The 24,057-nt window shown below is 42.0% G+C and overlaps 1 protein-coding gene across 3 annotated transcripts in view; it reads right to left on the minus strand.

Annotated features, from left to right (window-relative positions):
- Nucleotides 1–24,057, minus strand: part of SGSM2 (small G protein signaling modulator 2) — a 511,886-nt gene that overhangs the window by 106,720 nt on the left and 381,109 nt on the right. For all 3 annotated transcript variants that reach the window (XM_075335301.1, XM_075335300.1, XM_075335299.1), the window contains exons 7-9: nt 10,042–10,176; nt 7,586–7,710; nt 746–813 (exon numbers count right to left, since the gene is read on the minus strand). In XM_075335301.1, coding sequence (XP_075191416.1) covers nt 746–813; nt 7,586–7,710; nt 10,042–10,176 — 328 coding nt within the window. The remainder of the gene's footprint in view (nt 1–745; nt 814–7,585; nt 7,711–10,041; nt 10,177–24,057) is intronic.

Raw genomic sequence — 24,057 nt, forward strand, 5'->3', positions numbered from 1 at the left:
CTGATCAGTGGGGGTTCTCGAATACTGCGGGAACACAACTTTGTAAAAACTATAATGGTCACAGGCAGGGAGTGTAGATCCACCCCCTATGCATTTGAATACAGGGTGGATCTGCAGTACCCGACTGTGGCCACTATAGATATGACCGCTGCCAGTAACAGCTGATTGACGGCGGTTCCGGGTGTCGCTCCCCCATGATCGGATAGTCATCTTCAAGAAAGGCCATCTGAAGTGGCCAACTGCTTTAATGTATAAGCTACATTTTAATATTAAACATCAGATCAAATAATACATTTCTGTGCTAAAATAATAGCTGGTTATGAACAGTTGGGACTTATAATGATATAGATGAGGTTCAAGGGGTAATCCCATCTGTAAAATCCTATCCCAATATGTAGAAGGTAAAATAATAATAATAATAATAGCAAATATCTTCCATTAGACATGTAGTATAGGTTTCCTGATAAGCTATGTTACTTACCTCATGTGCAGGGCATTACAGTAGCTGAGGTATCCATAGTTATGACCACTAACAGTTAGTGAGTTGCTCATAGTCGTAACCATGGATATCTAAGCAACTACAAGGCCCTGCACATGAGGTATATCAGGAGAACTGTACTACATTTCTAATTAGAGGTATTTGCTAATATTATTATTATTACTCCTACTACATTAAGATAGGATCTCTGAGATGGGACTAACCCTTTAAGGTAAGGTGACACCATAATGTGATGCTTCTACTTACGCTGCTGGTGACAATGGATACAGACTATTTGACTTATTGGTACAATCAGGGCATAGTCCCAGAATACACTGCAAGAAGAAAATAATAAAAAGTTGTTAGATTTAGTAAATAAATAGTAAAAATCATATGCTACCATTATCGGGAAATCACTCCCGGTACCAAACTAATTTCTACAATATGCGCTCACCAATTCAAGGTCAATATTTCTGTTATCAATAATTCTATTATCAAGAGCAACATTATTTTGAGAATGACAACTACTGCAAGGCGAGTAACAACTAGTTTGGTGCCATGGGTAGAGCAAACCACATGTTGGTGGCACACCCAAGGCATCCATGGGGAGAACTAACCAATAGTGATGGGTTGATCCGGACTGTTAAAGTCCGGACCTGTGCGGGTTCAAGGGTACCCGAGTGCCGGACCTGGAATTCTCCGGGAATCATAATATATATACCCTACGCCAATTTTTTTTATTTATTTGTATACCACAATAGACGTGCATAGTGTCCGTGATTGTACGCAGTCAGGTAACACGCTGACACTCAGGGTGGAAGCGTGTCTGACTTCAACCAATCACAGACACCAGTGGGCGGGGAAAGCAGTGCATATGCAATGAAGGTAATGAGCGGCCCCCGAAGTGAATGAGCAGCCGCAGGAGCAGTTACAGATGCATCAGAGCCTCGGTAAGTATAGCCCGCTTGCTCCTAGTCCCCTATCCCTTCTACCACCATTTTTAATTGCTGGATCCTGGTCCCTATAGACGTATATGGGGACCGGAGTCCAGCCAGATATCCGGGATCAATCCCACGCCAGAACCAGATTTTTTTTTTAATTCGGTTAGGTTCGCTGGTCCCAGTTATCCACGAGTTCGCCCATGACTACTAACCTAAATTCCTGAAGAAGGGCATATTAATGAATCTCTACTTCTCCCTTTGATTTTGTAATTAGGAAGGGAGAGGATCGGTGCTGGAATGTCCCTGTGATTTTGTTGTAGTGATGTGTATTTAAAGAATAAAACACCAGGATTTTCCCTTCTCCTTGTGAATTGATAGTCAATTACTTTTTTGGAAATCTTAGTAATTTACACTGGTGATTTCCGGGTGTGTAGAGCAAAGAGAAAACAGCACAATGTTCACTCAGGGTTTATAAATGGTGACTGCAGCACTGGAAGCAATTTCAGCAATGATTTACCAGATATTCATGAAACTATTGTCACTTGTTTATTTGGTCTGAATGGTGACAGCTCATCAAGTTATTATCTAGGAAAAAAAGCAATTTCCTCCTGTGTCTACAGAGCTGAGCTCAACTCTCAACTGTCTGGACCACACACAATAGAATGCACAGACATTTTTTTTTTTTTTAAAACATTATAAAAGGAATTGTCATTTTAGTTTTGATTACATTAATCAATAATATGGATGAAAATAAGCAGCTTTGTAATATATCTTATCAGAGAAAGCTGTTTCTTTCTCCTTCTGGACTCATCACCCACCCTCAATTCATGGATCGGAGATGGCAGTTGGTGCATTGAAAATTCTATGGGAGAGGAAAGAGGTAGAACCCAACGCAGACAGTCTGCTGAAAGCTCTCCTAAACGTTACAGTGCTCCATAGAACTTTATGAGTCCCAACTATCACCTATCTCAATCCAGGTAGATTGCATGCTGCAAGTATTAATTCAGAGACTTCACCCCTGCATCTGTTATCTCACATTCTTTTTTTGTTTACCTGAAGTGTTAGGGTACCGTCTCACTAAACGACGTACAAGCGATTCCGACCACGATACGACCTGGTCAGGATCGCTGGTACGTCGCTACAGGGTCGCTAGTGAGCTGTCAAACAGTCAGATCTCACCAGCGATCAGCCACTAGCGACTCGTGTAATGATGCTGTGCTTGGTAACCAGTTTAAATATCGGGTAACTAAGCAAAGAGCGTTCCTTGGTTACCCGATATTTACCCTGGTTACCAGCGTACACCGCTTACAGGCTGCCAGCGCTGGCTCCCTGTATACGTAGCTAGGGTACACATTGGGTTACTGAGCAAAGCGCTTTGCTTAGTTACCCGATATTTACCCTGGTTACCAGCGTACGCTGCTTACACAGAGTCGGTGTTCGTTGGTCTCCCGCCGTCAAACACACCAATGTGTGCTGCACAGCGGGAGACCAACGAGCAAAAAATGAACCAGAACAGTGTGTAACGATCAGCGATTTCACAGCAGTGGCCAGGTCGCCGCTTAGTGTCACACACAGCGAGATCGCTGATGAGGTCACTGGTACGTCACAAAACCTGTGACTCTGCAGCGATCTCGCTAGCGATCTCGCTATGTGAGAAGTACGCCTTAGCTTAACCCTGTTATCTTTATCATTAGTGGGTCTCAGCAACTCAGTGAGTTGTAGTCCGATTCCGCCGCCTCGTGTTTTAGAGCTTCTGGCTTAGGAAATATACATTGAAAGCCTGGTTTGGGTGGGGGCAGTCTCAGACATGCAAAATCGAAAATCCGACATACAAAATCTAAAATCTTTCACTGTGTCAGAATGGCTGCAGCCACTAATCCAGGTGATACAGCATTGAACTCAGGGTCTCTTTGGCTACATCATGCTGCTCTCAGATGAGATTGCAAAAACCTGCTGACAGATTCCCTTTAAGGGTACAGCATGTACATTTTAGCAACAAGATCCTTTTACAGAGAATTTTGCAATGCAGAAAGGTGCCATGGGAAGGTGCCATAATAAATATGGAGTTTTGTTGTATACTTATGTCTGATTATTTATGTTCCAGTCTACTCTGAATCTACACGTTGTTCAGATATGAAAAATCGCCCAAAGTAAATGTGTATAAATGATATTAGGGTGGCTATTAATCAGGATGGTAAAAGGACAAAGTCATTAAATTAAGCAGTGTTTTGTCCTCTGAGCTTTCAGCTATAAGGGTTTCTTAACCCAATTTACAAAAGTAAAATGTCACGTTAATATTTTCCTTCTGTTTTATTGATTGAGTGCATGTCCCTGCTTGTCTCTAGGAGACTGGGCTCAGTGGCCAAGGGTCACCTGGAAATGTACGTCCCTCTGAATAACACTGGACTCCTATGCTTTTCCTGAACAGTGAGAATTATAGTTTAATGGTGCCTAGTATCACTGTATGGCATTTTGTGCCCTAAAAAACAAAAACAAATGTGTTCCTAGATACAGAGGTGACAAACACAAATCTGCAAAAGTACTGGGATTTCATTTTATGAAGCCACTACACAAAACATTATAACCACCAAATCCACTAGTATCCCTGATCCTACTGATACGCTTTACATAAGAATTAGGAAATTAAATTCTACTCTAAAATGATGATAATTTGTATATTAGGTCTTAGATATGTCATTAATTTGTGATTGTGTCATGGGATGTCACGAGGTATATAATGATGGGACAGGGGCTCCTAGGCTGGCCCTCAGACTTGAGTCCCTATGCTGTCCCTTATCTCAGAGGCATGCTTGATGGTAGCCAGGTCCGAGCCCCCAGAGTGACCCAACTCCTGTCTGCGCCCTGATGTTACTGCCCCTCTCCCACACCCTTGGGGCGGGCCGGAAAACACAAAGACAAAACCCCACAGAACGACATGGACAAGGGAGAACAGAAACTTGTACACACAGCACTCAAAACACACAGGAGAGACAACATGTGTATTGGACAACAACAAAAAACGGGGGGGAAGTAACGCACAACAGGGGAACGTTCACACCACTCAGAAGTGCAGCACGGATCACGATAAATAGGGAACTCCCCATGACTGGGATCGCTGGAGCTAAAGCTGAAGCTATCATCGGCACATACAGGAAGGAAGCCATCCTTAAATAGGGAGAAGACAGCTGTATGAGGCAAGTAACAACCTGAGCTCTTAGGTCCTGCTCACCAGTCTGCAGGAATTAACTCCTGCAGAGCTGAAGACCAGTGAACTTGAACCAGCTAACGCCCGGCTCTGGCTGAACAATCCAGAAGCCTCAGGTTGCTTGTCAGACTGTGGTGTGAACACAGTCTGACGCCGCCATGCCAGTAGGTGTGTGCAAAGCCGAACATCGCATGACAGATTGATGGGGATCCAACTTCTATGACCTGCGATCCTAAAAACAAAGGGGCTACAGTGTAGGATTAGTAAACAGCAGCACTCTCAATGTGCAACAACTACCGTAGAACCTGCAAATATGCCATCATTTTATGAAATGGTGTCACGTGGTCCTTCTCCCATATCACACAATCAACAGAGCGAGATATGATTGAACAATCCAAAGAACATTTATTCCAAGCAAGTCAGAAGGTCTATCAAATAATCCACCACTCAGAGGGTAAAGTAGTCCAGTAATGACATAGATGTCCTAGGAGGTTAGTCACAATCCTCCTGCAGTCCTTTTCCAGGGAAATCGGGGTTTCTCACGGACTCTCAGGGAGCCTCAGCTTCTACCTCAGAGGATCAATCTTACACCTTATCTCTTGTCTTTCTCAGCCAGAATGAATAATCCCCCAAGTAAGCAGAGAGTTTAGGTGGATCCCAGGCCCCCCTACCCCAGTAACAAAAATCCAGCAGGGGGTGATTAATCTGCAAACAGGAAAATGTACACACAAGGAATACACAGAATGGACAGAGCACCACGCCTCAAATACGAACCTACACAAAATTATACACAACCCCCTCATATTCCACCATCACAGAGGGGAAATCCCCTCCAAATCTTTGAGAATATGTTTCTTTCCCTTGTAATATTTGACCAAAAAAACATTCAGGTCAGTGCTACAGAATATAATCAACCAGAGGCTGCTGGATGGCTCAGAGAGAACGGACGGCATTGGGAAACATGTCTGTGTAATATGTATTTTGCATAACGGTATTCTAAGAGAAGATAGTCCAAACATTGGGATCCCTATTGATTGCCAGAATGGGGCACCATTAGAATGGAGAGGTAGTGTGCTTACTTGACTGTTGCTCCACTCACTCCCTTTGGGGCTGAGTAAGTAGAGCATGGATGGAGTGACGGTTTTCCTGCTCCATTCCAATGGAATAAAAGTACCCCACTCTGGAGATTGGTGGTGGTCACTAAATAGGATAGGCTAGGTAAAACGTGCTTCCAACTGAAAAACCCCTTTAACACATAGCAATTGTGGCCCTTTTTACAGCTTTCTTTAAGCATGTTTTTTTATGCAGTTAGATGTTATCTTAAAATCTGTCTTATGAAATGCGCTACACACAAAGCTTTTTGTTGTTTGTTTTATTTGCGGGGAGGAGGTGTCTATTTAGCAATGCTTTTCAGCATTTGGGCATGCTCTGGGTATGGTGTTTTTTTTTTACATATTTCATTAGGCTATTGTATGGGTCTTGAAAAAAATGCGTACCTCCATGCAAATGTAACAAAAAGCATTTGAAATCATTTTTTTATATGCTGAAAAAGGGGAAAAATATCTTGTGAAACTGATGTAAAAAAACCTCCACATATATGAAGGGTGCATTCAGATGACCGTATAAATCGGTCTGTGTAGTGTTCGGACAGGCCGCGGCTCCCCTGACCCACGTCATATATTTCTATGCAGCAGTAATATGAGGCGTGCGGCCAGTCCGAGCATTGCGGTCCGACATTAGTCCCATTTATATGCTCATCTGAATGCACTTTAAACATGACAATTAAGGTTTGGATGGAGCAAATCCCAATATGTCACTCTTGCAAGACCTACTCACAGAGGTTTAAGAACCAGAGATCTAACATTCTGTTAATATCTGCTGCCACCATTTATAAAATAAAATCTCTACACAACTAATTCAATTTTTTTTCTCTATAATGCCTGTATTTTGTCAGGAAATTAAGATTAAAAGGGAATATGTCAGCAGGTTTTTGTTTTCATCCAAGAGCAGCATAATGGGGGAAAAGAGACCCTGATTCCAACAATGTATCACTTAATTTACTTACTAGGTGCATCAGGTGTGATACAATCACAGTTTTTTAGATCTAGCAAAGCTCAGAAAGCTAACCCCGCCCACGCTATAGCTTTCTGTGTAGAGTACATTGTATATTGGAAGTAAGCTGCTAATCAGTGCTGTGGCTGTGGTTGAACCAAGTCTCATGCATGACCTAGTTCGGGCAGTGATAATCTCCTGGTGATAAAATACTCATTCTATTGAAATAGCACACAGCCTAATATGTGACGCATCCTATAAAGGAGTGTCTTTCCCCTACCTAATACTATCCTCAAATTACATAGCAAAAACCTGCTGACATATTGACTATTGACTTTAAGTGGTGATTATTTACCTCCATTCACATAAGTTCTAATTTAACCTCTAGATGAAGGTTACTCCATAGGATTTTGAGAAAATTCTAAATGGAGAACTTTGTAAAAATAAGATATATAAAACCTATTGTAATTTTGCTTTTATCAGAAATAGGAGGAGAGTGTGGGAGATATTTAACTGTGGCTTGGGCTCAGAAAATCAATATGATGTGTTATTTCAGTGTAACAGAGATAAGTACTATAAAGAATAGTGGAGAACTAGAGATGAACAAAAGATTTTAAGGACCCGAGTCCAGCTGCCACTTTGGTAGACCATAATTCAAGACCAGAACCTCCTCCTATCTGCCAGCATCCTCGGCACATTTTACTGTTAGAAGGACCCTGTGCGACATCATGAGTGTGTCATGCCACAATGATAACAATATACCTGGCATACTAATTACAAGAGGCGCCAGGAATCTGTACGGTAAGGAGAATGTTTACAGGGATCTGGCTCAGTGGCAATAGACAACCAACGTGGCAACTAGACCAGTGTGCTACTAATCTTTGTGATCACCTCCAATGAAAAAAATACCTCTTTTCAAGTTCTGAGTCTCCTAATGTTCCATTTAACAACTGGTTTGGTGTCCACTTTAATGTTAAATTTTCGCCACTCTGGTGCAGAGACAGGTAACCAGGAATAGCTTCCATATCTTCTTTCTTATAAGGGAAGTCCAATGTTAGTTCAATACAAAAAACCCCCACAACTGAATGCAATGTAATATACAGCATGAAAGTGCAATATGACCACATTAGATACCGTATGACCACATTAGACAATGACTAGACATATCACATGTGCAACCCGTGCAGTTGCACAAAAGGCCCTGAGACAAGGTGCCCCCCTGCGAGGACCTTTCACCAGTTTGAGCATTTTAAACTTGCCACTTCAAGGAATAGTGGCTGCAGAGCTGAGTAAAATGTAGTTTTTATTTTTTTTCTCCATTGCAGGCATATTAGCATGTGAAGTTTAGATTGTAATTAATGCTATGCATAACCAGAGATTTCTCTATTGGGGCATGTACTCCTTCCACTGCATGAAGTTAACCAATCATACGTAGGAAGCAATACACAGGGGAGAAAAGAACATACTTTTTTCTCCTCAATGATCTCTGCAGCTAAGATGTACAGATTAAGCAGAGCAGAGTTCTGTATCATTGCAATCACTTCCTGATCACATCTCACAATACTGTCAGTTCTCATCCTCCTTCACACTGACTGCTGTGTGGAAGTGTTTGTAATGATACATAACTAAGCTCTGCTGTATTTCTACACAGTAACTGCAGAAATCAGGAGAGGAGGGCTTGCTGTTTTCTCCCCTGAATGATGCTGCGTGCTTATGATTGATCAACCTTATGCAGGTAAAGAAATACATGCCCCCAGGGACAAAGCTATGATAACTCACAGTTAAACTAAAACATAAATCATAACCAAAACTTTACAAATTACTATCTCGGCAATAGAGTGGAGAAGTTAAAAAATAATAAAAAACTACATTTTATGCAGATCTGCCGCCACTATTTCATAATACTGGTGAAAAATTCTCTTTAAAGAAATAATAGTACCCACTACTACTAGACCACATGTAAGGGACATTTCCATCCATGTCACAATAACTAAATGTATCAAAAACGATTTTCTGGAGAGCCAATAGATGGGTTAATATATAGTTAGTACACCGCTGTCATCGAATTGAAGGCCTATTGCATATCATCCAACTGCCTCCAAGACTTCTCCCGAGCATCCCGTTTTCTGGAATTCCCTGCCTCAACACATCAGATTATCTGCTACACTTGCAAGCATCAAACGGAACTTGAAAACATATCTGTTCAGAAATGCCTATAATATCCCATGACCCCACTGCCTTACCACCGCTGGAGCTGCCGCCTTACCCCCACCGGAGCTGCCGCCTCACCATTGCCCCACCTACTGTCTCCTCCCCAATATCCTATAGAATGTAAGCCCGCAAGGGCGGGGTCCTCTTCCCTCTGTACTAGTCTGTCTATTATAACTAGTACATGTATTTTGTATTTAACCCCCTATGTACAGCACCATGGAATCAATGGTACTCTAATAATAAATAATAATAATTGCAGGTGCATGCATGTGTGAAATGATCGCGATATATGAGATCTACTGAGCGCTCATAAGAAGGGTCAGCACAGCAGGCAGCTGAGATTTTACAAAAGTTAGGTAAGCTACAAAGACATCACAAGGGAGTTTGAAAGGGCTGAGCGCCAAGAGATGGACCATCCCAATCTGATACTAATGGCCTATCGTATTGATGAGAAATCAATATTCTAATATGTGAAAACCCCTTTAAGTCAAGAAAGCTTCTGAGACCTCACAAATGGAGTTCAGTTAGGTATGCTACTGCGATATCATCAGTTTGTCAGGTAAGGTTACATTCTAACATCCATGTGACACATCCTAGTGCTGTCCAATTTTTGTTCTCATTGATCAATACCTCTATTTAAAAAACAGATCTAAGTTTCTGGTCCTGGAGTCTCAGGGCATGTCCTATCCTTATCCAGTTTGCATATAGCTTCAGTTATTAATGTCTATGGGGATCCATTAAACAACAGATGAAGAAGTGAGGAAAGACTATGTACTTCAGTTTTCCATCTGAGTTTCATCTGTTGTTCACTGATTCATTATTAAATGTCAATGGATAAAAAAAGTGTGCAAAGTGTAATGTCACTTTTTATCACATTACACCTGACTGAATGTAAATTGCTGCCATCACAATGGTGAGCTTCTTTCTGTCAGTTAAACTAGATTTCTATCACAACCAATAAGACTGATAGCTCCCAATTACTGGTGGAGTGGTATCTCAGGGAAGGATATTTTTGTGTGATATCCATGAATGAGGTTTTCTAATTTAGCAGTTGGAAGTGAAGGAGCCTCTATAATGTTCATGCACGAGGTCATCTGTTTTTGGGAGTCCACTCCTGACAATGACATTGGGAATACAAATATGAAATCACTTACTGGTTGGACCAGGACATTATTTTTCCCATAGAGAAGATGTATTCGGGAGTTTTGGTGAAGTGACTCGACATATTCTCTAGCAGATGCTGCAAATTTATCTTCTGACATGCTACCACTGGAATGGCGCTTTTTGATCTGTTGGCAAGAAAACAAATAAAATAAACAATATATATATACTGTATATAGTGTGTGTGTGTGTTTATATACATAAACATACAGTTAGGTCCAGAAATATTTGGACAGTGACACAAGTTTTGTTATTTTAGCTGTTTACAAAAACATGTTCAGAAATACAATTATATATATAATATGGGCTGAAAGTGCACACTCCCAGCTGCAATATGAGAGTTTTCACATCCAAATCGGAGAAAGGGTTTAGGAATCATAGCTCTGTAATACATAGCCTCCTCTTTTTCAAGGGGCCAAAGGTAATTGGACAAGGGACTCTAAGGGCTGCAATTAACTCTGAAGGCGTCTCCCTCGTTAACCTGTAATCAATGAAGTAGTTAAAAGGTCTGGGGTTGATTACAGGTGTGTGGTTTTGCATTTGGAAGCTGTTGCTGTGACCAGACAACATGCGGTCTAAGGAACTCTCAATTGAGGTGAAGCAGAACATCTTGAGGCTGAAAAAAAAGAAAAAATCCATCAGAGAGATAGCAGACATGCTTGGAGTAGCAAAATCAACAGTCGGGTACATTCTGAGAAAAAAGGAATTGACTGGTGAGCTTGGGAACTCAAAAAGGCCTGGGCGTCCACGGATGACAACAGTGGTGGATGATCGCCGCATACTTTCTTTGGTGAAGAAGAACCCGTTCACAACATCAACTGAAGTCCAGAACACTCTCAGTGAAGTAGGTGTATCTGTCTCTAAGTCAACAGTAAAGAGAAGACTCCATGAAAGTAAATACAAAGGGTTCACATCTAGATGCAAACCATTCATCAATTCCAAAAATAGACAGGCCAGAGTTAAATTTGCTGAAAAACACCTCATGAAGCCAGCTCAGTTCTGGAAAAGTATTCTATGGACAGATGAGACAAAGATCAACCTGTACCAGAATGATGGGAAGAAAAAAGTTTGGAGAAGAAAGGGAAAGGCACATGATCCAAGGCACACCACATCCTCTGTAAAACATGGTGGAGGCAACGTGATGGCATGGGCATGCATGGCTTTCAATGGCACTGGGTCACTTGTGTTTATTGATGACATAACAGCAGACAAGAGTAGCCGGATGAATTCTGAAGTGTACCAGGATATACTTTCAGCCCAGATTCAGCCAAATGCCGCAAAGTTGATCGGACGGCGCTTCATAGTACAGATGGACAATGACCCCAAGCATACAGCCAAAGCTACCCAGGAGTTCATGAGTGCAAAAAAGTGGAACATTCTGCAATGGCCAAGTCAATCACCAGATCTTAACCCAATTGAGCATGCATTTCACTTGCTCAAATCCAGACTTAAGACGGAAAGACCCACAAACAAGCAAGACCTGAAGGCTGCGGCTGTAAAGGCCTGGCAAAGCATTAAGAAGGAGGAAACCCAGCGTTTGGTGATGTCCATGGGTTCCAGACTTAAGGCAGTGATTGCCTCCAAAGGATTCGCAACAAAATATTGAAAATAAAAATATTTTGTTTGGGTTTGGTTTATTTGTCCAATTACTTTTGACCTCTTAAAATGTGGAGTGTTTGTAAAGAAATGTGTACAATTCCTACAATTTCTATCAGATATTTTTGTTCAAACCTTCAAATTAAACGTTACAATCTGCACTTGAATTCTGTTGTAGAGGTTTCATTTCAAATCCAATGTGGTGGCATGCAGAGCCCAACTCGCGAAAATTGTGTCACTGTCCAAATATTTCTGGACCTAACTGTATATATATATATATAGTATATATATATGTATATATATATATATATATATATATATATACACACTATATACAGTATATATATATATATATATATATATATATACATACATATATCTCAATAATCAGTTTCCGCAGCGTCCATTGTAAGGGCCATGTAAAATTAGATAGCGGCTGTTAGATAAATGGCCAAAGCCTGCTTGAGTCTGCCAGAGCTTGAGACACAGATTAAGATATACAGTCAATGCACACACATACAATAAATACGTAAATTAACAAGTAAGGTAAAAAAAAAGAAGGTTTTTACATATGTACAGTATAATTCATAATATTAGAAGTGTTACTTATCAGCCCACCTCCTGCCAATCCAGCGCCATCCCTCCGGAGGTAATGATGATATCCCGCGCATACAGCTACTTGACTAGTGAGACCTCTGATTGGTGTGACTGATGGTTGGGATGTCATTATTTTTCATTAATCATAGAATGGTGTCCAGCACAGGAAGAAAGGCATTCTCCGGGTAAGATTTCCATGTGATTGCATTCCATGTGTACTTAGTATATACAAAGTGGATAACAGACAGCCCCTAAACGGGGAAAAATACGTCTTGCGACGCGTTTCGACTGAATCACTCGGTCTTCGTCATTATTTTTCATTAGGTGCAGTCCCTGCAGCCAATCAGTGGTCTCAATATTTGGTGACTGAATTGAATCTCATCTTTTACAGTTACTGCCACCAAAGCAGCAGAGGTACCACTAAATAACACTCCTTTTTTTATGCGCAATGATCTCTTCCCCTTGGCTACATAGGAAAACGTAGTAAAAAAAACACCAATCAAACTATTTTATGATTTTAAATAAATAAATCTTATGACATAGCAATATAATCTGGGCCTTATTTATTGGAACTGACTGACAGGATCTGGTTGACCATTGAAACCAATCACAATGCAGTTCCCATGTTTCTAGAGTAAATTAAGAAATTAAAAGATGATATATGATTTGTTGGTGTAACACTCAGCGCTCTGTAAGGTGGCGAGCCGGGGTTTACCTACTGGAGCATAGAAAAGAACCCAGGTTTACCGTTTAGTGGGAGGGGCTTGACCAAGCACCTGCCGCGAAGCAGTACGCCAGGCAGCACTCCTAGGGCAATAAGTGGGACTGTAGCAGCTGAACCAGGGGACAGGTAACAGGTAATAGACAGGACAAGCTGGACGGGCACTGGCAGGACAAACAGGGCTGGGAGAACAAACAGGGCAGAATAGGAACACAGTCTGAATGGGGTACAGGCAGAACAGATACAGTCAGGTGCAGAACATCCGGCATGGGACATCAGGCTCAGGTCACCAGGCAAGGGAGATCAAGCCCAAGAGATCGGACACAGGTGCAGCCGGGACAGGACATCTGGAGGAACTCTAGTCATCAGGGTCCAGGTCATCAGGCACAGAACCCCGGTCGTCAGGGTCCAGGTAATCAGACACGTGTTGTGTGGTTTTTTTTACTGTTTACTAAAAATTCATGGTGACCATGTCTAATTTGGCGTGAAACAATGAATTTCGGGCTTAATGCCAGCTGAGAATACAAAGCTGGCAGTAACCCCTTTATTACACAGCGTGCCACCGCCATCAGGGAGAGCAATGTCAGCTCTGCTTCATCGCTCTGTACAGACAAGCGAGAAGCAGGCTGACACTGACAGTCAGAGTTCAATCGAGTCCATGGCTAAACCAAGTACTCGGGTGAACCCTGATGTCACCGCGAACACGGCCAAAGGCCAAAGACTGCTGAGTGATGAGCAGTGCAGTGAATTCCGTCGAAAGTGATTGACGGACCCAGAAGCAGAAGCGGCCGGGAGACAGTGGCTGAGCAGGTCTGCAGGATGCGTCACGGGACCGGTAAGTGTAATCATAATGTTTTTTAATAATGTGCTTGTTTTACAGCCCCTGGACCCGAACTGTAACCCAGGTTTCCCAGGAAAACTCGTGTTTGGGATCGTGTGCACAAACACTATGTGTTCGGTATGGACCCCGAACTTTACAGTTCGGGTTTGCCCATCACTACTCATTTATTCTAACGAATTAAGGAATAATAAAGTAGAAGATAATAGCCACAGTTGTCAGAATCTTTCAGAAATTCCTCAAACAAAAGGAACATTTGTTTCTCTGCTACATCTGATTCCTTGCTGATATCAGAGCTTGGCCTTCGATGCTACATAAATACATACTTGTGATTCATAATCTCGCCTCATTTGTGTTGCTAAGAATGTATTCTTAATGTCATTTGCTTTTACAAATCAAAGGCAAATTTCAGCATATTTGTCTTTGTAGGTCAGAACATACGGCTTGTGATGTCAGAGTGTCCCAGAAGCTCCTGGATCTTTGAAGATGGTACTATTTGTTTTTGATCTGTGTCAAATCATATTTTTTAGCTTTGGATTACCTTATTTATAGATCTAAACAAAGATTTTCAGTCACTTCAATTATTTCAAAGGAATTTAGACTGCATGAAAATAGCTACAAGAAAAGCCAGGAGAGTCAATTTGATCAGTGTGAAAAAAGTGCACTGGAGGTGATTGTATTATTATTTACCCTCATACCAGGGCATGAGTTGTGTATAGAGGAAAAGCATTTCCTTCCAGACACAGGCAAGCTTTCCTGGTGCCAAGGAAAGGGTTTTGGAATGTGTCCTCCAACCCTTGGTTGGTCCTCAATTTTCACTATGATAGCTGCTGAATGAACAGTCTATCCTCCATTGCTCCACATCAGTCTGGGTATGGAGACAATGGGGGCAATGCCAAGAAAAGGCCTTTATGGGATAATGTCACACTGGTCCTACACCATTGAGGTATGGGTGGCATAATATACAGTAGCCGAACCCCTCTAGTTTTCAATCTAGGAACTCTAAACAGCTCGACGTTATATTGATTTGGTTGTGGAACCAGTGTTATGGCCATTTTTCCCAAAGTGTCCATAGAGCAGTATTTCAACATGACAATGACAAGCTGTTCATTTTGTTACTGCGAGCAGCCTGTGTGGCTTAAAATTCTTACCTTTGCCTGAAACGTCTCTGGAATTGTCTACCATCCAGCCCATCTAATTCGTCCTAGTTAGCATTTGGAAAGAGAACTGCCAGCAGCGGATCTTGATGATTTCCAAGCTCAAGCATGGCTCAACATTCCTCAGACAAATGTTACTAACCTCACTGATAGCAGCCAAGACATGTGTAACGCCAATACCGGTGTCCCCGTGCTGTCCTGCCCCTCTGCCCTGGCAGGGACGTCAGTTCTCTCACCTGCCTGGATGTCCTGCGGTTGCTGCCTTGTCCCCAGTTTATGCTACTGTCTCCCAGAACCTGTGTACACCTCACAGGCTTCCTGGTAATGCCCGAAAAGTGCGTGTGGCCGCGCCCCTTTTCTTAAAGGGCCAGCGTACCCTGAACCCAAAGTGCCTCTCAGGTCAGCTGTGAGGTTTGCAGGTATTTAAGGTACCTTCCCTTTTAGTGTCTGGGCAACTATTTAGTTACGTTGCTAGTTCTCAGGTCCCTTAGTATTGCTGCTGTCATTTTGCTGAGTGCTGCTGCTGACATACATATTTCAGTGCTGTGCCAGTTTGCTGATCTGCTGTCGGCCGGCTACCACGATACCCGCCACTGCAAGTATCCACACAGGTTGCTGCTGCCGTATCTACCCATCCATCCTGGACGGATCCACTACTCTGCATGCTGCTGCTGTCACTACTAGACTGTGTACTGTGTACGTGGCACCAGCTGCCGGGTATCACAGATCCCTTGGGGCTGCCCTTTGCTGGCTGCTTACCACTGTGTGTACCTGAGAAGACTCGGCGTCCGGTCCAGTTCGCTCCTCCAGGCAAATGAACTGTACCTTCAGTTCAGTAGACCCACTAATACAGTGCTCACCCAGCGAGCATAACGGCATGTAAATGCTTGTATTTCTGCACATTATGTTTATAGTCAATACTAAATAGATTGAGATGTTTTAAAAAGTTTGTTTCCATTTTTTCATCAATTACACGTGATTAACATACTTATCCATCCCGTGATTTCCATAACTCCACATTTTTTCCATCTTGGTGTTTCAATATCACTTTTGAGAAGTGTGTATAAATATTTAATTTTTTCTTTACTTATTCCAACAAATATTCTTGATCTAATAATCAGATGTGTTGTAAATATCTACTAGTAGAAGGAGCCTTTTTGGCTTTAAGCAGACGCTGTGCACTGCATTGTCACGAAGGTCTGATCCATGTTACAGATTCTACATAGTGCTGGGTTCGAAGTGTCCCTGTGCAGGTAAAAAAGCGAAAAAGCGCAATGGCCAACCTATAGATTAATGCTACAACAATATATGTCAACCCCTTTAATTGACTATTTTACCGATCAAACCATGTTGGTAAAATAACCGAAATGGCTCGTAAACAAATACAAATATATTCCAGAGATATCTGCACATGTGAACATTTTATTGTCTCCGAGTTCAATGATTACTAAGAATCTTATTATCTAGCACAGAAGAAATCCATATATTAGAGGCCGTCACACTCATCTTCAGCCTCATGTGAGTGATTGGATTTGCTGGGCTCTTTCAGAACCATGGAGAGCTCCATGTAATCAGTGTCATTTTGTTAATGACCAAAGCATGTTTTATATATCGTCTTCACTGTCATCCGCATTACCGTTTCCAATGGAGAGAACGCAAAGATTGACATGCAGCATCCATCCGTTACATGAAAGATGGACAGCATATTGACCACAAGTGACGGATAGCGGTAAATGGAAGTCTATAATGAATTGAAAGGTTGGGGGCAGACGATTCTATTCACCACAAATCAATCTTCAATTTACATATTACCCAAGAACATGAAATACATTCCAGAATAAAAAATGACTATACTAATCCCAACCTATTAGGCATAACATAATACCACAATGCTGCAATATATGTATTATTCTACGGAGGTTTGACTGTTATGGACCGTTGCTCATGCAAGTGTCTGATGTTTTATTTATCTGCACTCCTAACTGATTATCTGTACCATCTGTCATTATATATCGGAGGACTGCTGTAATGTGTCATGGCATTTTGCTCTGTTGATAGTGGAATTTTATATTTTGGCAATTTTTTTAAATTTTTTATATACAGTGCCTACAAGTAGTATTCAACCCCCTGCAGATTTAGCAGGTTTGATAAGATGCAAATAAGTTAGAGCCTGCAAACTTCAAACAAGAGCAGGATTTATTAACAGATGCATAAATCTTACAAACCAACAAGTTATGTTGCTCAGTTAAATTTTAATAAATTTTCAACATAAAAGTGTGGGTCAATTATTATTCAACCCCTAGGTTTAATATTTTGTGGAATAACCCTTGTTTGCAATTACAGCTAATAATCGTCTTTTATAAGACCTGATCAGGCCGGCACAGGTCTCTGAAGTTATCTTGGCCCACTCCTCCATGCAGATCTTCTCCAAGTTATCTAGGTTCTTTGGGTGTCTCATGTGGACTTTAATCTTGAGCTCCTTCCACAAGTTTTCAATTGGGTTAAGGTCAGGAGACTGACTAGGCCACTGCAACACCTTGATTTTTTCCCTCTTGAACCAGGCCTTGGTTTTCTTGGCTGTGTGCTTTGGGTCGTTGTCTTGTTGGAAGATGAAATGACGACCCATCTTAAGATCCTTGATGGAGGAGCGGAGGTTCTTGGCCAAAATTTCCAGGTAGGCCGTGCTATCCATCTTCCCATGGATGCGGACCAGATGGCCAGGCCCCTTGGCTGAGAAACAGCCCCACAGCATGATGCTGCCACCACCATGCTTGACTGTAGGGATGGTATTCTTGGGGTCGTATGCAGTGCCATCCAGTCTCCAAACGTCACGTGTGTGGTTGGCACCAAAGATCTCGATCTTGGTCTCATCAGACCAGAGAACCTTGAACCAGTCTGTCTCAGAGTCCTCCAAGTGATCATGAGCAAACTGTAGACGAGCCTTGACATGACGCATTGAAAGTAAAGGTACCTTACGGGGTCGTCTGGAACGGAGACCATTGCGGTGGAGTACGTTACTTATGGTATTGACTGAAACCAATGTCCCCACTGCCATGAGATCTTCCCGGAGCTCCTTCCTTGTTGTCCTTGGGTTAGCCTTGACTCTTCGGACAAGCCTGGCCTCGGCACGGGTGGAAACTTTCAAAGGCTGTCCAGGCCGTGGAAGGCTAACAGTAGTTCCATAAGCCTTCCACTTCCGGATGATGCTCCCAACAGTGGAGACAGGTAGGCCCAACTCCTTGGAAAGGGTTTTGTACCCCTTGCCAGCCTTGTGACCCTCCACGATCTTGTCTCTGATGGCCTTGGAATGCTCCTTTGTCTTTCCCATGTTGACCAAGTATGAGTGCTGTTCACAAGTTTGGGGAGGGTCTTAATTAGTCAGAAAAGGCTGGAAAAAGAGATAATTAATCCAAACATGTGAAGCTCATTGTTCTTTGTGCCTGAAATACTTCTTAATACTTTAGGGGAACCAAACAGAATTCTGGTGGTTTGAGGGGTTGAATAATAAATGACCCTCTGAATAAACTTTTCACAATTTAAAAAAAAAATAAAAAAAGAAATAACATTCTTTTTTGCTGCAGTGCATTTCACACTTCCAGGCTGATCTACAGTCCAAATGTCACAATGCCAAGTTAATTCCGAATGTGTAAACCTGCTAAATCTGCAGGGGGTTGAATACTACTTGTAGGCACTGTAGCTGCCCATATCCCATGCTATTGGTATGAGATGATTATAACACCACATGATAAATTGTAACAGGGAATACAATTTAAACATAAAGACAGTGATAGTATATGTGAAACAAATTATTTTTTAAATACAGAGTTCCTCAAACAATGGTTTCCTATGAGTCTCGCAAGCTTCCCCAACTGTTGCAGGTGCAGATATTATTGTATACTGGAGCCCTGGACATGACAATAAAGCCAAAACTATATATCAAGGCCAGTGATTAAGGTACCCACACACCCATAGCTGTCAGCCGAACATGTGTCCATGTGATCTTTATGGGAAGAGAAGAGGAAACCGCTGCCAGATTCTTTTGATATTGGAACAAAAGGATCATGTACTTAAAGAGGAACTGTTAATTGCTCAAAAAAATTGAATTACTTTTAAAAATCCCTGAGCTTTCCTGATTCTGCCGCTCTTTTCCGTTTTGCTCTGCATCACTCCATTGCAGACCTTTTCACATTTGTTTCTTCTGGAGCGCAGTATGTGAAATTTCTCCTTGCAGACCAACCAAGCGTTTCTTCAGAGTCTTCTCTGGGAGAGTACACTATCACCCCTCCCTCCCAGATGCTGCCAATCCCAGCTCAGCAGCTTCCTGGATTGATAGAGCAACTGCCATGCTGTGATAGGCAATATCTGGGAGGGAGGGGTGAAGTTGTACGCCCCCAGAGAAAACTGTGGATAAATGCTCAGTTGGACTACAAGCAGAGATTTCACACACTGTGCTTTGGAAGAAACAAATGTGAATATCTTTGTAATGGAGTGACAAAATGCAAAATGTAAAAAAGAGACAAAATCAGGGGAGCTCGTGGATTTTTACAAGGTAATTATTTTTTTTAACCAAGTAACAGGTCCCCTTTAAATTTAAACTGCCTGATCCAATCTCTCCCCTAACATCACCCATCTAGTGCCCCCATACATAAGTTAGTTGTCCAATTCTGCCAAAATCGACTGACTTTAATATGATATTTTAACTCCTTAAGGACGAAGCCAGTTTTGTACTTAATGCCCAGGCCATTTTTTGTAATTTTGACCAGTGTCCCTTTATAAGGCTACAGTGCCTACAAGTAGTATTCAACTGAGCAACATAACTTGTTGGTTTGTAAGATTTATGCATCTGTTAATAAATCCTGCTCTTGTTTGAAGTTTGCAGGCTCTAACTTATTTGCATCTTATCAAACCTGTTAAATCTGCAGGGGGTTGAATACTACTTGTAGGCACTGTATAACTCTGGAACGCTTCAATGGATCCCGGTGATTCTGAGATTCTTTTTTCGTGATATATTGGACTTCATGTTAGAGGTAAATTTGGGATGATATTTTTTTATTTTATTTGTGAAAAAATCTGAAATTTGACAAAAAAATTTAAAATTTCACAACATTCAAACTTTTAATTTTTATACCAATAAACCAGAGAGTTATGTCACACAAAATAGTTAATAAATAACATTTCCCACTTGTCTACTTTACATCAGCGCAATTTTTTAAACAAAATTTTTTGGGGTTAGGAAGTTAGAAGGGTTCAAAGTTAATTAGCAATTTCCCATTTTTTCAACAAAATTTACAAAACCATTTTTTTAGGGACCACATCACATTTGAAGTGACTTTGAAAGGCCTAGGTGACAGAAAATACTCAAAAGTGAACCCATTCTAAAATCTGCACCCCTCAAGGTACTCAAAGTCACATCAAAGAAGTTTATTAACCCTTCAAGTGCTTCACAGGAACTAAAATAATGTGGAATGAAAAAAAATAAAAAATAACATTTTACCTAAAAATGTTGCTTTAGGACTAATTTTCTTACTTTTTCAAGAGATAACACCAAAAATTGGACCTCACACTTTGTTACCCACTTTCCTATGAGCGTGCCGATACCCCACATGTGGTCAGAAACCTTTGTTTGGGCAAATGGGAGGGCTTGGAACAAAAGGAGCAATATTTGAATTTTGGAAAGCAAATTTGGCTGAAACAGATTGCGGGCACCATGTTGCATTTACAGATCCCCTAAGGTACCTAAACAGCAGAAACCCCCCTCAAGTGACCCCATTTTGGAAACTAGACCCCTTAAGGCTTCTATCTAGGGATATAGTGAGCATTTTGGACCCACAGGTACTTCACAGATTTTGTTAACGTTACGTTGTCATATTGAAAATTGACATTTTTTTCTAAAAAAATGTTGCTTTAGCATCAATTTTCTCACTTTTTCAAGAGGTAATTGACCCACATGTTTGTTACCCACTTTTTTATGAGCACGGTCATACCTCACATGTGGTCTGAAACCTTTGTTTGGACAAATGGGAGGGCTTGGAGCGAAAAGAGTAATATTTGAATTTTGGAAAGGAAATTTGGTTGAAAAAGATTGCGGGCACCATGTCGCATTTGGAGGACCCCTAAGGTACGTAAACAGCAAAAAACCACCACAAGTGACCCCATATTGGAAACTAGGCCTCTCAAGGAATTTATCTAGATGTTTGGTGAGTACCCTGAACCCCCAGGTGCTTCACAGACGTTTATAACGTTGAGCCATAAAAATAAAAAAATAAAATTTTACCACAAAATTGTTACTTTCACTAGGTAGCTTTTTTTTCACAAGGGTAACAGGAAAAAAATCACCATGAAATTTATTGTGCAATTTCTCCTGAGTTTGGTGATATCTTATATGTGGTGGAAATCAACTGTCTGGGCACACGGCAGGGCTCGGAAGGGACGGAGTGTCATTTGACTGCAAAATTGGCTGGAATCAATTGCGGACGCCATATTGCATTAGGAGAGCCCCTGAGGTGCCTAGACAGTGGAGGTCCCCCAAAAGTGACCCCAATCTGGAAAATAGACCCCTCAAGGAATTTATCTAGATGTTTGGTGAGTACCCTGAACCCCCAGGTGCTTCACAGAAGTTTATAATGTTGAGCTGTGAAAATAAAAAAAATACATTTTTACCACAAAATTGTTACTTCAACCAGATAGCTTTTTTTTTGTTAACAAGAGTAAAAGGAAAAAAATCAGCATAAAATGTATTGTGCAATTTCTCCTGAGTATGCTGATACCTTATGTGTGGTGGAAATCAACTGTTTGGGTGCACAGCAGGGCTCGGAGGGGAAAAAGTGCAATTTGACTGAACAATTAGCTGGAATAATTAGCGGACGCTATGTCGCATTTGGAAAGCCCCTAAGGTGCCTAAACAGTGGAGGTCCCCCACAAGTGACCCCATTCTGGAAACAAGACACCTCAAGGCTTTTATCTAGGTGTATATTGATCATTTTGAATCCACGAATACTTCACAGAATTTGATAAGCTTAGGTTGCCATATTGAATATTTTCATTTTTTTCACAAAAATGTTGATTTAGCATCACATTTCTCACTTTTTTAAGAGGCAACAACAAACCGTGGACCCCACAGGTTGTTATCCAATTCCTTGTGAGCGCAGGGATACCCCACATGTGGCCAAAAACCTCTCTTTGGATAAATTGGAGGACTTGGAATGGAAGGAGCACCATTTGAATTTTGGAAAAGATGAAATAAATTGCACGCACCATGTCACATTAGCAGGGCCTCTTGGGTGCCTATACATCAGAAACCCCCCACAAGTGACCCCATTTTGGAAACCGGACCCCACAAGGATTTTATTCATGATCATAGTAAGCATTTTGAATCCACAGGTACTTCACAAAAATGTTGCTGTAGCATCAATATTCTCACTGTAAGGGTGGCTTTACATACTGCGATATCCGGCCCGATATCGCTAGTATGAGACCAGCCCCCATCGTTTGTGCGCAACGGGCATATCGCTGCCCGTCGCGCACAAATTCGCGCACCCTTGTCACACGTACTTACCTGCCCTTCGACGTCGCTGTGACCGGCGAACCGCCTCCTTTCTAAGGGGGCGGTCCGTTCAGCGTCACAGCGACGTCACTAAGCGGCCGCCCAATGAAAGCGGAGGGGCGGAGATGAGCGGGACGTAACATCCCGCCCACCTCCTTCCTTCCGCATTGTGGCCGGAGGCAGGTAAGGAAATGATCCTCGTTCCTGCAGCATCACACGTAGCGATGTGTGCTGCCGCAGGAACGAGGATCAACTTCGCCCCAGCGACAGCAGCGATAACTGGCAGCGGACCTCCATGTCAACGAGGAGCGATTTTGGACGTTTTTGCAACGATCCAAAATCGCTCCTAGGAGTCACACGCTACGACATCGCTACAGCGGCCGGATGTGCGTCACAAAATCCGTGACCCCAACGAGATCACTGTAGCGAAATCGTAGCATGTAAATCCCGCTTTAGGCTATGTGGCCGTGATCCAGCGACACGGTGATAGTACACAGTGTCAGCCGCCTGCAGAGATATGAGTGTTGTCCACGGGAGAACGAAGCTGCCCATGCCCACGATTTAGGTTCAGGCTGCTGTGGACTTTAGCTCTATTCTACCTGCAGAGAACACTCTCGTCTCCGCAGCATAAATTGACATGCTGAGGCTCAGGAAGCTGCACCACACGTCAGTGTATGCTGCGGAGAAAAGAAGCACAGTGGGCATGGGATTTCTAAAAATCCTTCCACTGTGCTTCTACTGCACAATGCAGCGTTATGGACACAGGGAAAACACTTTGCGCCCAAAACGCTGCAAACCCTGATCGTGGGCGCACAGCCTAAAATGCTACAATGGATGAATGGATAGATGTCAAACATATATAACGTCCCACCCCCCTGCATATTCTAAGCTGGCGCCCTTTAGTGACTTTCATGTGGCACTAAAGGGTGCCTAGCCTTGTATTTAGCCCAAAAAAAAAAAAAATAATTAAAATAAATGACGTGAGGTCCCCCCTATTTTTGATAGCCAGTTAGGGAAAAGCAGACAGCTGTAGCCTGCAAACCACAGCTGACAGCTTCACCTTGTCTGGTGATCAATTTGGAGGGCTCCCCAAGCTGTTTTTTTTTTTTAATTATTTATAAATAAATAATTAAAAAAAACAAACAAACGTGGGGTCCCTCCAAATTAGATCACCAGCCAAGGTGAAGCTGACAGCTGGGGTCTGGTATTCTCAGGGTGGGAAGAGCCATGGTTATTGGACTCTTCCCAGCCTAAAAATAGCAGGCCGCAGCCGCCTCAGAAGTGGCGCATCCATTAGATGCGCCAATCCTGGCGCTTCGCCCCAACTCATCTTGTTGCCCTGGTGCGGTGGCAAACGGGGTAATAAATGGGGTTGATACCAGATGTGTGATGTCACCTGGCATCAAGCCCAGCAATTAGTGATGTCATGGCGTCTATCAGATACCTGACATAACTAACTGACAGTAATAAAAAAAAAATTAACAAAAAAAAAATTTTACACTCCCCAAAATATTCCCTCTTTCACCAATTTATTGAAAATAAAAGAAAAAAAAATAT

Source organism: Anomaloglossus baeobatrachus, chromosome 2, assembly GCF_048569485.1.
Source record: "Anomaloglossus baeobatrachus isolate aAnoBae1 chromosome 2, aAnoBae1.hap1, whole genome shotgun sequence".
Classification (NCBI taxonomy): Eukaryota; Metazoa; Chordata; class Amphibia; order Anura; family Aromobatidae; genus Anomaloglossus; species Anomaloglossus baeobatrachus.